General features: G+C 54.2%; 1 protein-coding gene across 2 annotated transcripts in view; it reads left to right on the top strand.

Moving 5' to 3' along the window:
• The window catches only part of cadm4 (cell adhesion molecule 4), a 41,951-nt gene that overhangs the window by 15,998 nt on the left and 10,427 nt on the right, over nucleotides 1–15,526 (top strand). For both annotated transcript variants that reach the window (XM_069936388.1, XM_069936387.1), the window contains exons 2-5: nucleotides 394–540; nucleotides 5,012–5,164; nucleotides 7,864–7,998; nucleotides 12,643–12,804. In XM_069936388.1, coding sequence (XP_069792489.1) covers nucleotides 394–540; nucleotides 5,012–5,164; nucleotides 7,864–7,998; nucleotides 12,643–12,804 — 597 coding nt within the window. The remainder of the gene's footprint in view (nucleotides 1–393; nucleotides 541–5,011; nucleotides 5,165–7,863; nucleotides 7,999–12,642; nucleotides 12,805–15,526) is intronic.

Raw genomic sequence — 15,526 nt, 5'->3', positions numbered from 1 at the left:
TTAGGGGCGGCTGGGAGGGAGGGAAGGGGCGAGGAGAGAGAGGAGGCATTGAGGGAGGGGTCGACGAGGGAGGGGTGTGGTGAAGAGGGAGGGGGCAGTGAGGAGGGAGTGAGGGGAGGGGAGGAGAGGGGAGCGGCGGGGAGGGAGGGGATGGTGAGGAGGGAGAGAGGGGGTAAAGAGGAGAGAGGGGTGGTGGGGAGGGAGTGGGCAGTGAGGAGATGGGGCATCAAGGAGGGAGGGAGGGGGGTGGTGAGAGGGGACAGACCTATCTTACCACATTAGTGCAGTGTGGGGCTCTCTCAGTTATTGGCAATGGTTGTCGGACACTTGGTGACCGTCCCTGTCCCTCTCCTGCTCCCTCCCCCTCCTGCTCCCCATCCTCACCCCCGACAGGTGGTGGTCAGGTGGTGCAGGCAGAGAACGTCACTGTGATGGAGGGCGAGACTGCTGAGATCACCTGCAAACTCCACAGTTACGACGGCTCCATCGTGGTCATCCAGAACCCATACCGACAGACCCTGTTCTTCAACGGGACTCGAGGTAACAAGGGGGCGGTGAGGAGGGAAGGATGGTGAAGGGGGAAGGGGGAGGTGAGGAGAGAAGGATGGTGAAGAGGAAAGGGGAGGTGAGGAGGGAAGGCAGTGAAGGGGGGATGGAGAGGGGGAGGGACAGATACGCACATAGACATGCACATACACACACAAGCTGATGTGTACACACCCACACACATGTTGTGAAACCACCTTTTCTGCAGTCGCTGCAGCAGTGAAAATGTATTGATCAGTCGATCCTCTACGTTTATTACCTCTCTCCGCACGGTGTTAGCTGATGGATTCTATCTTAGTGGGACTGGCTGACGTACCTGTTTGCCTGAAGCACCAGGAATGTCCGTGCCTCGGTACACTGCACTTCTGTATATGACAATGTTCAATCCCACACACAGGTCCTACAGCCTCAGTGGAATTAATACACACAGGTCCTACAGCCTCAGTGGAATTAATACACACAGGTCCTACAGCTACACTGGAATTAACACACACAGATCCTATGGCGACATTGGAATCAATACACACAGATCCTACGGCTACATTGGAATTAACACCCACAGGTCCTACAGCTACACTGAAATTAATAACCACAGTTCCTGAAAGTATATAGGAATTATTATCCACCGGTCCAAAAGTATATGTAGATTAATACCTATAGGCCCTGCAGGTATATGGGGATTAATACCCACAGATCCTTCGTCACCCACAGCCCACTGCAGTGCGACGTCGGACCTCTCCACGGAATGTGGAGAAATTTCCCACACCAGGTTGGGCGGTGTTTCGGTGTGCCTGGACCTTTCTCTGCAAATAAAGCTCCCCATAACTGGGCTAAATTTATAACAACTGCTGCACTGCAGAGTGTGTGACCTCGGGAGACATGGAAGCTCAGAAAATAATTTAATTTTTAAAAAATTTTAATGTAAACATACAGCATGGTAACAGGCCCTTCCGACTCCCAAGTCCGACCGGCCAATTGGCCTACAAAACCCCCAGTATATTTTAAAAGGTGGGAGGAAACCAGAGCATCTGGGGAAAACCCAAGCAGACTTGGGGAGAGTGTACAAACTCTTCACAGACAGCACAGGATTCGAACCCCATTCGCTGGCACTGTAATGGTGTTGCACTAAATTCTTCGAATGGTTGATATTAACTAATGCAGATCTGCATTAGGGAAGCAATCCTAGTCTAACTGAGTGACCCATTTCTTCAAAATCACGTTCAGCTGTGTCGCTTATTTCCAACTTATCTGCAGGACCTGTGGCTTCTAGTTTCAGTTCGCAAAAAGACCTGTGCGTGTTGATACAAGCGTCGGGGTGCAATGTGTGCCCATGCATCTCAACATATCTGTAGGACCTGTGGGTGGTTTGGGTGAAGGGGGGTGTGCATGGACCTTGGGAGAGAGTTGTGGGTGGGGGAAAATTAGGGAGGGGAGTTGGAGAGAGATTGGGGATTGGAGGGGGGAGGGGATGGGGATGGGGAGATTTGGGAGGGGGGAAATTGGGGAAGGGAGATGGGGAGATTAGGGAGGGGGATATTGGGGAAGAGGGGATGGGGAGAGAGAAGGGGTAAATTGGGGAGGGGGGAGTTGGGGAGGGAGAGATTGGGGAAGAGGGGGAGGGGAAGGGAGATGGGGAGGGGGATATTGGGGAAGAGGGGATGGGAGAGAGAAGGGGGTAAATTGGGGAGGGGAGTTGGGGAGGGAGAGATTGGGGAAGAGGGGAGGGAAGGGGAGATGGGGAGGGGGATATTGGGAAGAGGGGATGGGAGAGAGAAGGGGGTAAATTGGGGAGGGAGAGATTGGGGAGAGGGAAGGGGAGATGGGGAGGGGAGGGGAGATGGAGGGGAGATTGGGAGAGGGGGGAAATTGGGGGAGATTGAAGAGAGGGGAGGAGGGAAATTGGCAGGAAGAGGAGATTGGGGAAAAGGGAGAGGGGCAGGGGTTCAGGGGGGAGATTGGGACAGGGAACTGGGGGGATTAAGACAGGGATCTGTGAGGACCTTCCACCCGACTGAGTTCAGTGACTGCTCTGCGATGGTTAACTCAGCTTGGGGGGGTGGCAGAGGTCTGTCACAGGGACTCAGGAACGTGATCTCGGGAGTCTGGACATAGCTCCCGACCTAGTGGAAGTTATTTCAACAGGGGGTGTAAATCTCCCGACAGGAATGGGTGTGGGGGAGAGGAGGGACTGAGGTCACTGTGATCCTCAGGCAGGCAACACAGGAGATGTTCGCATCCGTCACATCACTCTGCCGGGTTGGGAGGGTGAATGGTGGCTTGCACACACACACATACACACGCACGTGCAAACACACACACAAGCACGCACACACATACACATGCAAGCACATGCGCGTACAAACACACATGCAAGCACACACCGATCGGTATCTGATCTGACATTGAATCGCAGACAAGCAGTGGAACGACATGACAACAGAATTTTTCCAGATTCAAGTGCATTAGAATTGCACATGAGTTCTACAGCGGCTGTGAGTGATCGTAACTTTGATTTATACTGCTAATAACCATCAGAAACTCACTAGAATTAGAGAGCTGGATGTATTGTGCAGCCCCTGAATGATTGTATCGTGCACTGCAGAGAAGAATATAATTCACAGATTCCTTCTCTGCTGGATAATCTTACAACATCTCTGCCCACTCTCATCCATGCACACCGTCATTTGACAAATAAAATTGTGGTGCATTCACTCCTTGTTGTCTCTCGAATCCCCCTCATGTCCCCTACATTCCTCCCTGTCTCTGGACCCCACTCCAGTCTCCTACACCCCTCTCTGTCTCTGTAACCCCCACTCTGTCTCTGTAACCCCCACTCTGTCTCTGTAACCCCCTCTCTGTCTCTGTACCCCCCCCTCCCTGTCTCTGTACCCCCCCTCCCTGTCTCTGTAACCCCCTCCCTGTCTCTGTACCCCCCCTCCCTGTCTCTGTACCCCCCCCCTCCCTGTCTCTGTACCCCCCTCCCTGTCTCTGTACCCCCCCTCCCTGTCTCTGTACCCCCCCCCTCCCTGTCTCTGTACCCCCCCTCCTGTCTCTGTACCCCCCCTCCCTGTCTCTGTAACCCCTCCCTGTCTCTGTACTCACCTCCCTGTCTCTGTACCCCCCTCCAGTCCCCTACACCCCTTCCTGTCTCTGTAACTCCCTCTGGTCCCCACTCCCCTCCCTGTCTCTGTAACCCCCTCCGGTCCCCACTCTCCTCCCTGTCTCTGTACCCTCCTCCGGTCCCCTACATTCCTCCTTGTCTCTGTAACCCCCTCCAGTCCCCTAACCCCTCCCCGTCTCTGCAACCCCCTTTAATCTCCCACCCATCTCTGCTTCGCCCCATCTCTTCCCCCCTGAACGGGTTAAGGTGACAGCAGGGTTTCGCGGGATTGGAAATGACTGAACATTTTTACATCCTACAAGCATTTAAATATGATTTATTCAGAAGAGCCCCCAGTGCAGGGAGATAATCAACATCAGTGCATCAAACCGAATTAAAGCCTCTACATTCACAATAAACTTTACAGTTACAATTAACTCTTGCACCGTTGCACTTCCTGCAGTGGCAGGATTAACCCTTTACCCTCCACTCTGGAGTAGAGGGGGAACACCCTGAAATATTTGACTCAAAGCCACGAGTGGGACAGTTGAGTGTTTGTTTCTTCAGTGACAGTCTGGGAATTTCTGCACAGAAAGATCCCACAGCCACTGAGAATCTGATGCTCAGCTTGAGTGAGGACAGGGGAGGTGTGATGAGGGGATCTGATCTGAAACCCCCCCCAACCATCATTCTCACCCCAAATGTGGTCCTGGATCAATGGAGATTTCCTTGCTCCCTCCTTGCCCCCCCTGCATCCTTGACCCCCTTCTACCCAACACCCCTCCCCTCATTTCCCTTTTTCCCCTAAACATCCTCCTCACCACCTCCTCCCTCCTCACTGCCCCTCCCTTCTCTGTCCCTCCCTCCTCGCTGCCCGTCCATCCTCGTCCATTCCTAATATCCCCTTCTCCCCTATACATCCCTCCTCCCTCACTGCACCCTCCCCTGCCCCCCTCACTGCCCATTACTCCTCACTGCTCCTTCACTCCTCATTGCCCTTCTCCCCTCACCATCCCATCACTCCTTTCCGCTCCCTCCCTCCTCTCTGCTCCTACTTCGTTACCTCCCCTCCATCCTAACCCCCCCATTGCCCGATCTAAACATCTCTCTCCCCTCACTGCTCCCTCCCACCTCACTAGTCCTTCCCTTCTTCCCCCCCCTCCCTCACTGCCCCTCCTTTCTTGCTGCTCCTCCCTCCAAACCTGCCCCAACATGGAGATGGGGGACACAGGACACACACTCGGAGTATCGGGGCACTGGAACAATGAGGATGGGGTGCGAGGAAGGGGTGAGGGTGGGAAATGCAGAGAGGTGATGGGAATGGGTTTTGCTGAGACTAACGTTTTCTCCCTGCCCCCCACACAGCACTGAAGGACGACCGCTTCCAGCTTGTCTCATTCACCCGTAAACAGGTCCGCATTGCACTGTCCGACGTCAGGCTGCAGGACGAGGGCGGCTATTTCTGCCAGCTTTACTCCGAGGACACACACCACCAGGTTGCTGTGGTCACTGTTCTCGGTGAGTGCCTCCTCCTAAACCACCCCCCGCCTACCTCTCTGTTACCCCACCTCACCCACCGCTCTGACCCCCCACCTCACCCACCACTCCTTCCCCCCTACCTCAGTCACCACTCCGTCCCCCCACCTCACCCATCACTCATCCCCATCTCACCCACCACTCGTCCCCATCTCACCCACCACTCGTCCCCATCTCACCCACCACTCGTCCCCACCTCACCTACCACTCGTCCCCACCTCACCCACCGCTTCATCCCCACCCCACCCACCGCTCCATCCCCACCCCACCCACCGCTCCATCCCCACCCCACCCACCGCTCCATCCCTACCCCACCCACCGCCTCCATCCCCACCCACCGCTCCATCCCCACCCACCGCTCCATCCCCACCCCGTCTCCCCACCCACCGCTCCATTCCCACCCCACCCACCACTCCATCTCCCCACTCACCCACCGCTATGTCCACCCCCACACCCACCGCTCTGTTTCCCCCCCACCGCCCACCACTCTGCTCACCCCCCCACACCCACCACTCTGTCTCCACCACTCAGCACTCCATTCCCACCCACCCCAGCTTTCCAAACCCAACTCGGCTTCCACACCTTGCCCACCAGTCCGTCCCCATCCACCCCAGCATTCCCAACCCACCTGTCTGTCCCCACCCACCCAGTGTTCCCACCTCACCCACCGCTCCATTGTCCATTCCATCCCCCGCCACCACTGCTCCCTCCCCACCCAGCATCACATTGGATTCACAGTTCACTGTGGTCTGGTTCGTATATATCTGCATCCCAATGATACAACGTTTCAGTGGAACACGGTGCACGAACACGGTCCCCTACATCCCTCCCTGTTTCTGTAACCCCCTCTGGTCCCCACACCCCTCCTGTCTCTGTAACCCCCTCTGGTCCCCACACCCCCCCCCCTGTCTCTGTAACCCCCTCTGGTCCCCTACACCCCTCCCTATCTCTGTAGCCCCCTCTGGTCCCCTACACCCCTCCCTATCTATGTAGCCCCCTCTGGTCCCCAATACCCCTCCCTGTCTCTGTAACTCCCTCTGGTCCCCTACACCCTCCCTGTCTCTGTAACCCCTCTGGTCCCCTAAACCCTCCCTGTCTCTGTAACACCCTCTGATCCCCTACACCCTTCCTGTCTCTGTAAACCCCTCTGGTCCCCTAAACCCTCCTGTCTCTGTACCCCACTCCCATTCCCTCACCCCTCCGTGTCTCTGTAACCCTATCTGGTTCCCACACCTCTCCCTGACTCTGTAACCCCCTCCATCCCTCACCCCTCACCATCTCTGTAAGCCCCTCCAGTCCCCACACCCCTCCCTCGCGTTCATTTCCCCATTGCATTTGCTCCCCTGGTGATGGCCATGGCTTCATTATCCCCACCCCCACCCACCCCATGCTCTGCGGCTCCCTCCGTACCGCTCTCCATCTCTCTCTCCTCCCTCCCTCTCTATACCAAGCTGAGCTCCCTCTCCTACTGATGACCCTCGTGGACCTTTCCTCTGGGCACTGCCCCTGCAATGCACTTCTGGCATTCCCTTCCCTTGCACTGACCTTCCACCACCTCCCCACCCTGCACCGAGCAACGGAGGGTGCCCTATCCCAGCATGCTCAGCACCAGAGAAAGAGCTCCATCAAGCCTCCTGGCACGAGGCAGATTTGCCCCCTCTCTGTCGGAAGGAGATTCAACCAAACCATTTGAGAAAATGAAGCAGGTGTAAATGTTTAATTAAAGAATATCTCAGAGGTCAATGGTTTAAGGAAATGCAAATTCAATTATTGATGTGACAGTGCCTGGTGATGGGAATTTAATTGTACAATTTAAAATACACTGATTTATTAATAAACCTGATTCATTTCCGAGCATTTTCCTCGTGTTGGCCTGTTCATGTTCGGCCAGAGGGCAATTGCGAATGCATTTGCTGTACAATCAGGAAACACGTGGCAACTCCGGGATCTGGAAGGATTGGGATAGCAGCACAGAACAGGGCGTTGAGCCCAACCCCTCTGTGCTGACCACCGACGACTGCCTGCATTTCAGATTCAGATTTCAGAGTTCTGCTCAGTGTACACATAGGGTTTGTTTTCCCGTGGGCTAGGCAGAATGACCACTTACTGGAAGAGTGGGGGGAAAAAATCTGTACATCACGTGCACGTGTAAGGAAATGTAAACAAACTGACTGTGCAATACAGAGAGAGAGAAAAAAATCGATGACGTGCACCAGAAAGAGTCCGTAAACGAGTCCCTGATTGATTTTGTCTGATGGTGGAGAGGGGAGCAGCTGTTCCTGAACCTGCTGGGGGAAAGTCCTTTGGTAGCTTCACCTCTTTCCTGATGGCAGCAGTGAGAACAGTGCATGCGCCGTGCGGGGTGGACCCTTGATGATCGCTGCTGCTCTCCAACAGCAGCGTTCCTGTAGATGTTCTTGATGGTGGGGGAGGGTTTTGCCCGTGATGCCCTGGACTGTGTCCACTACCTTTTGCAGGGCTTTACGCTCAGGAGGGGGTGGGGGGGATGATGAAATTTGTGTCTTAATTTGACATGTTGTAACTGACACTCCCTCTCTTGTTCAATGGAGGCTTTTAGTTGTACGTGCGTTTTTGTCTTGCAATGTTGTAGTTTTAAATAAAGTTCATATCATTAAAAAAAGTTGAAACCGGGGTCTAATTTGGTAACCCTGACCTTGCAGTGACCCCAGAACCGAGGGTCCAGGTTCTCGGGGAACCTGCAACGGAGGACAGTGAGTTACAGCTGGAGTGCGAGGTCCCCAGGAGCAAACCACCAGCACGGATACGCTGGATCCGGGACAAGAAACAGCTGCAGGGTAAGTGGAGTCCCCGCGGAGGATGGAGGGGGGCTGCTGCAGATCATCCCCATCCCCTTCCCCCACACTCACACCTCTCCCTCCACCGTCCCATCACACACTCCAGGGGTCGGACACAAAGTGAAGCTCCCTCCACACTGTCCCATCACACTCCCCCCGAAGATCAGATTTTTGTGTCAGGGACTGGAGGGTAATGTTTCCCCGAGGTCCGCTGGGGTCTGCTCTATTTGGGACATCCTTTCCCGAGTCAGAGGAGGGGTTGGTTGGGGGTGCCCCAACACATTCTGTGCATCTCCCATCTCTCGAGGGGCTCAGGAGGGAGGGAATCTTCCCACTCATTCCTTCAGGATACTTGACGGCTGAGATAATGAATATGTAAATACAGTCAGTCAGGATGATCAGACAACATCTGTCCTGATGTTTTGTTCCACAGAAGCGTACCCTGTAATTACTCGGGGAGGGGGAGGGAGTGAAAGGGAGGGAGGGAGCGGTGAGGATGAGGGAGGGTCAAGAAGGGGAAGGGAGAGGGCAATGAGGAGGGAGAGGTCAGTGAGGGGGAGGGAGGGGCAGTGAAAGGAGAGCTGGGGTGGTGAGGGAGAGGGAAGGGTTAGTAAGGTGGAGGGGTGGGAGGGGGGCGGTGAAGAGGATGGAGGGAGCAGTGAGGGGGAGGGAGGGGGAAGCGAGGAGGGAGGGGGCAGCGAGGAGGGAGGAGGCAGCCAGGGTGGGGGACGGTGAGGTTTGAGGGTCGATGAGGAGGGCAGGACGAGGAGGCAGTAGATGAGGAGGGAGGGGATGATGAGGAGGGATGGAGGGGCAAGGAGATGGGGCAGTGAGGAGCCAGGTTGAAGCATACGCCTGACGTCAGTGCCCTCTACACTCTGCCTGTCACCGGGCAGCAGAGACAACACGTCCCCACACAAACCTGATTTGAATTCACTGAATGTCACTGCACACAACATGGATATAAAACACATGGTTTGTGATCTAATTCCAATGACTCCTTGGAAAGCTATCTAAATGCTAAACTAGAAACCTTTTGATTTACGCCAGCTTTCCTCTGAAAAATTCAAGGATTAACACATGCTGGGGGAACTCAGCCCATCTCACAGTGTCCAGTGGAGGGAGAAACGTTATGTTCAGACATCTTTACCTCCTCTGGATGCTGTGAGATGGGCTGAGATTGATCCCCCAGTGCGTGTGGGCTTCGAGGGCCCATCGCAGTATCTGCAGACTCACTTAATGAAGGAATAAGCTGGTGAAAGCGTTAGACAAAGTAAAAAATGGTTGTATGGTAGAGGGCATTAAGGGATGTGGGAGTTGAGAAATCAGGCCCCTGCTCACCGCCCCCTCCCTCCTCACTCCCTCCTTACTGCCCCCTCACTCTCTCCCTTCTCACAGCCCCCTCCCTCCTTACTCCCTCCATCCTCATTGCCCCCTCCCTCCTTACTCCCTCCATCCTCATTGCCCCCTCCCTCCTCACTCTCTCTCTCACCACTGCCCCCTCCCTCCTCACTCCCTCCCACCCCACTGCCCCTCCCCCTCCCTCCTCACCACCCCCCGCCCTCCTCACACCCTCCCCACTGCCCCCTCCCTCCTCACCACCCCCCTCCCTCCTCACTACCCCGCCCTTCTCACTCCTTCCCACCCCACTGCCACTGCCCTCCTCACTCCTTCCTTCCTCACTGCCCCCTCCCTATCCTGTACAGGTTGGCTGTCATCTACAATTAACAACATATAAAAGCCCCAAAATTCGTTTGAGCTTCAGTCGAGCAGATATTTGTAGAAAAGAAACACACAACAGTTTAAATTAACTCAAATGGAAAAGGGAATGTAAATAGAAAGGATTTGTGAGTGATAAATATTCAGATGGCAAGGTTCAGTGATGTTCTGCTTCATTCCCAATTCCGCAGGGTTCAGGTTGACAGCTTTAAATCCGAGCAAGTTTTAAAGCCACAGCAACAGTTCATTAGTTTACTGACATCTTTAACTGCTCCGTGTGCAATCAGGGAAAAAGTTTTTAATTTTTCCTTTTGGCTCAGAGATTCCAGATTTTTTTTCTGTTCGTGCATCACGATCCACTGATACACACTAATCTCTCAACAGAAGAGATTGATTCAGTACCTAACTCCATGTTAAACTCCCTGAAGGCAGAGGCAAGGGGTCAGGCAGAGTGAAGCTCCCTCCACCCCGTCCTGTCACACACTCCCGGCGTCAGACCCAGAGCAAAGCTCCCTCTGCACCGTCCCATCACACACTCCCGGGGTCAGACACAGAGCGAAACTCCCTCCGCACCGTCCTGTCACACACTCCCGGTGTCAGAATCAGAGCGAAGCTCTGGCATTAACATCAACTTCTCCATTGTCCATTAGACCCTCTCCTGCCTCTTTCTTTCCCCTTCCCTCTATCTCCGTTCTTCCAGCCCTGCATTCACAGAGCCACCCGCAGTCAATCCTCACCTTTCCTCTGCTGCCCTCCTAATGATGTCCTCCTGCGGCCCCTTCCCTGTGCTCCTCCCCCTTCCCCTTCTCCCCTCCTCCCCCGGGCCTTTTCATGAAGACACCTTGACCAAGGCCTGAAACGTTCGTAACGTATCTTGACCTCCTGTGGATGCTGTAGGACCTGCTGAGTCCAGCAGCAATTTTGTGTGGTAACCAGCTTTAGTTGCATAAGGCCATAAATTATAGGAATAGAAAATGGCCATTCAGCCCATCGAGTCTGCCCCGCCATTTAATCACGAGCTGATCCATTCTCCCACTCAGCCCCGCCTCCTCCCCATCACCTTTGATCCCTGGCTCATCAAGAACCGGTCAATCTCAGCCTTAAATGCACCCAATGGACCGGCCTCCACAACCAGCCGTGGCAACAAATCCCCCACCCCACCCCCTCTGGCTGAAGAAATTCCTCTGTTCTGAGCAGACGCCCTTCGATCCTGAAGTTGTGCTCCTGCTGACCTGGACTCTCCCGCCGTGGGGGAACAGCCTTTGTACATCTATTCAAATTGTTTTCCTTCTCCTTAATTCCAACGAGTACATGCCAAGAGCTGTCAAACGCTCCTCGTATGATGACCCTTTCATTCCTGGATTAAGACAATGCAAATCAAAAAGCAAGAAATCAATAAAGTGCAAAGTTTAAATGAGTTCCCAACTGAGTTTGTTATTGAGGGGTCTGATGGTGGAAGGGGGAGCGGCTGTTCCTGAACATGGTGGGGGCAAGTCTTGTGACTTCTTTCCTGATGGCAGCAGCGAGAACAGAACGTGTGCCCGGCTCGATTCCCAAAGGATGGCAGAGTGACTCGGCAAAGAGGAGGCAGACGAATTGTGGGGAAGTGCGCGGTCATGCACTTCGGTGGAAGAAGTAGATGGCGAGGCTATTTAGATTGGGAGAAAATTCAAAATTGGGAAGGGCAGAGGGACTTGGGAGTCCTGGTGTAGGATACCCTGAAGGTGAACCTTCGGGTTGGGTCGGTGGGGCAGTGTTGGCGTTCATTTCTAGAGGAGCTTACAAGAGCAGGGACGTGACGTCGAAACCCTACAGGGAACTGGTGAGACTGGGTTCGTGTTTGAGAAAGGATGGCCTGGCGTTGGAGAGGGTTCAGAGAAGATTCACTCGAACGAGACCAGGAATGAAAAGGTTAGTATGTGAGGAACGGTTGTCAGCTCTTGGACTGAACTCGATGGAGTGACAAAAAGATGAGGGGAACTTCGTAGAGGTGTTTCGAATGCTGAAAGGCCTGGACAGTGTAGATGTGGCCAGGATGTTTCCCCACGGTCGGGGGCAGGGCGTCAATTTAAATGAGATGTGGAGAAATTTCTTCACCCAGAGGGTCGTGAGTCTGTGGAACTTGTTGCCATGGGAGGCTGTGGACTTGAGGTCATTGGATTGATTTCAGGCGGAGATTGGCAGGTATTTGATTAGTCAGGGCATCAAGGGTTAAGGGGAGAAATCTGGGGAGAGGGGCTGAGTGCGAGAATGGACCAGCTCGTGAAGAGAATGGCGGGGGCAGACTGGATGGAACCCCCCCCCCCCCCCCACCCCTGAGCTTAAAATCTTGCAATAGGTACCGGACGGACACAACGCCGGGACATCACGGGCAAAACCCTCACCCACCGTCGAGAACACCTCCAAGGGACGCTGCCGTAGGACAGCAGCGGCGATCGGCAAGGACCCACTCCGCCCAGCACACGCTCTGTTCTCGTTGCTGCCATCAGGAAAGAGGTCTCTGGGCCACAGGACTCGCACCCACTGGGTTCGGGAACAGGTGCTCCCCCCCCCCCCCCCCACCCTCAGACTCCTCGACGACAAACTCAACCAGGGGCTCGTATGCACTGTATTGATATTTTTTAGTCTCTCTGTATTGCACAGTTTGTTCGCATTTCTTTATTTGTATCCGTGTGTACGTTGTGTACAGGTTTATTTTTATATTCTGCCTGGCCCGCAGGTCAAAGAATCTCAGGGTTGTAGGTGATGTCGTATGTGTCCTCTAACAATAAATCTGTATATCTTGCCGCCTGCCCTCGAATCGCTCTGCCTTCTCTGCCCCTGCCCTCCACTGCCGTTGGATTGACTGCGCTGAATTGCTTGCCAAATGAATGTACTTGCTGCTCCCCCCACTCCCCCACCCCCGTTCCCTACCCCCCTGTTTAGGAGTCACAAGTCAAGAACAACTGGGGAAGATCACCAGGGTTACCAGCGTGGTGACGATCGCTGTCGGTCGCAGGGACAACGGAGCGGTGGTTACATGCGAGGCCGATCTTCCTTCCGTGAAAGGGCAGCGGCTCCGCACCGACTTTACGCTGGACGTGCGTTGTGAGTCTTGGGGGGGGGGGGTGTAGGGGAGAGGGGGACCTCGAAGCCCGAGCAGGGGCTGGCGGGAGAGCGGAATTTGTTGTTGTGAACGTGTCACAAAATTGATTTGGCGGCAGCGTTACAGGTCCAAATATTGCTATAAAATCACATTTAAAAATCAATAAATTAGTGGAAGGAGAAAACGAGGGAGGGTCTGGGGTTCACTGTCTGTTTAGGGATCTGATGGCGGAGGAGAGGGGGAAGAAGCGTCCTTGTGCCGCTGGGGGCTCTCATCTTCAGGCTCCTGGACCTCCTTCCCTGATGGTAGCAGAGTGAAGAGGGCTCAGCCAGTGGGGTCCTTGAGGAGAGAGCCCCATTTCTTGTCCTCTCTCGTAGACAACCTGTGGAGTCCGGTGCCCGTGAAGTTGCAGGCCGGGCTCACAACTCTCTGGAGATCTTTCTTGTCCTGAGGGTTCGCACCTCCATATCGACTGAGCAGTGATGTGACCGACCAGCTGGCGCGCCTTCTTCGCGATAGCACCGACAAGGACTGCTGTCAATGGCCAGGAATTGGAAGTTCTTGACCCCCTCCACTGCTGAGCCCTTGGGGGGGGGGGGCTGGGTCGTGTTCCATCACCCCTCCTAACCCCCGGTTTTTGCTTTTACATTGAGCCCAAGGTTGTTGTGGCCACCACTCAGCGAGCTGATTGGACCCCTCTCCCCCCTCCTCGTGGCCACCGGCGATTCCATGGTGTCATCAACAAATTTGTAGAATAATCCTGGGCGTGCATTCATGGGTGAGGAGTAAGTGGAGCTGGGGTGCGGGGGTGCTGAGCACGTGTCCTTGGGGCGCGCCTATGCTGATCGCCAGTGAGGAGGAGACGTTGTTTGTCGGCAAGGTGTTTGCACTTTCCCTCGTGCTGACCTGAGCGGCTTTCCTTCTGGGGCTCCAGTTTCCGCCCGGGCTCTGTGGGACATGAAAGACTTCTGCCGCGCTGCATGGGGGATAGGCTGGTCAGAACATCTCCTCCGCTATCTTTATCAGCACTGGAGCACCTTGGGGCTGTGTTCTCAGCCTCCAGCTCTACTCCTATGTCCACGTGGCTCAGTACACCACCATCACCATCTACAAATTTGCCAACAATCCCACAGTGGTGGGTTGTATACAAAGGGGCATGTGCAGGAGAGAGGTGCGCAAACAACAACCTCGGACTCAACGTCACCAAAACCAAGGGTCTGGTTGTTGACTTCAAGAAGGGAAAACCAAATCCAGCGATCAGAGGGGTTGCACATTTAAATTCCAGCGAGTCACCATCTCAGAAGATCTTTCCTGGACCCAACGCACTAATGGCATCGTGAAGACAACACGTCAGCGCCTCGACTTCCTCAGGAGTTGGCGGAGGTTTGGCGCAACACCAGAAACCCCGACAAATTTCTAAAAGTGTGTGGTGGAAAGTGCGTTGGCCGGCTGCATCACAGACTTGTACAGGCACACTGGAACCCCCTGAGCATAAAGCCCCGCAAAAGGTCGTGGGCAGAGCCCAGGACACCATGGGCAAAACCCTCCCCCGCCGTCGAGAGCGGGGAATGCTGCCGTCGGAGAACAGCAGCGATTGTCGAGGATCCACACCGCCCGGTGAATGCTCTGTTCTCACTGCTGCCATCAGGAAAGAGGTTGGTGCCACAAGACTCTCCCCCACCAGGTCCAGGAACAGCAGCTCCCTCAGCAGCTCCCCTCCCTCTCCCACCATCAGACCCCTCAACCAGAGATTCATTTAAGGACTCTTACTTCTGCACTTTATTGAATTTTTTTCTCTTCTCTGTGTTGCACAGTCAGTTTGTTTACATTTCTTTGTTTACGCGTGTTCAGTTTTTTTTTGCACTACCAATTAGTGGTAATTCTACCACAGAAAAAGGAAGCTCAGGGTTGTACATGATGTAATTTGTGTACTCTGACAATAAATCTGAAAGCTACCGTAAATCTAATCTAATCTGTGTTATATTAAAATATTTGTGGGCTGTAATGTTCAATGTTCTAACCTGTTTAACCTTTCCCTGTAACTCAGTTCCTGAAGTCCAGGCAACATCCTGGTAAATCTTCTCTGCCCTCTTTCAATCTTATTTATATCTTTCCTGTAGTTCGGTGACCAAAACTGCACACAATGCTCCAAATTTGGCCTCATCAAAGTCTGACACATCTTCACCAACTCCTATAGTCAGTTATAACAATACCTTGATGACAGACTCTGTGTGCGACCCCGGGAATGTGTGACGGGAGGGTGCGGAGAGAGCTTCACTCTGTGTCTGACCCCGAGAGTGTGTGATGGGACGGTGGGGATGCAAATTCACTCTGTGTCTGACCCCGGGAGTGTGTGATGGGATGATGCGGAAGGAGCTTCACTCTGTGTCTGACCCCGGGAGTGTGTGATGGGACGGTGCGGAGGTAGCTTCACTCTGTGTCTGACCCCGGGAGTGTGTGATGGGATGGTGCGGAGGGAGCTTCACTCTGTGTCTGACCCCGGGAGTGTGTGATGGGACAGTGCGGAGGGAGCTTCACTCTGTGTCTGTAACGTTCTTTATTTTACGTTCTGTGAAATGGCGTCTCGGGGGTGGGGGGGGGGGTGTGACGGTGTGTTCCATCACCAGACGCTCGTAGCATTTCAGGACTGTGGAGATCAGTATCCACTGAGGCCTGTTATTGTCTTCCACTTGGAGACCATGATGATGGAGACTATCCTGGATC

Source organism: Narcine bancroftii, chromosome 5 (assembly GCF_036971445.1).
Source record: "Narcine bancroftii isolate sNarBan1 chromosome 5, sNarBan1.hap1, whole genome shotgun sequence".
Lineage (NCBI taxonomy): Eukaryota > Metazoa > Chordata > Chondrichthyes > Torpediniformes > Narcinidae > Narcine > Narcine bancroftii.
Note: the sequence above shows the minus strand (reverse complement) of the source record. Positions and strands in the feature narration are given on the sequence as shown.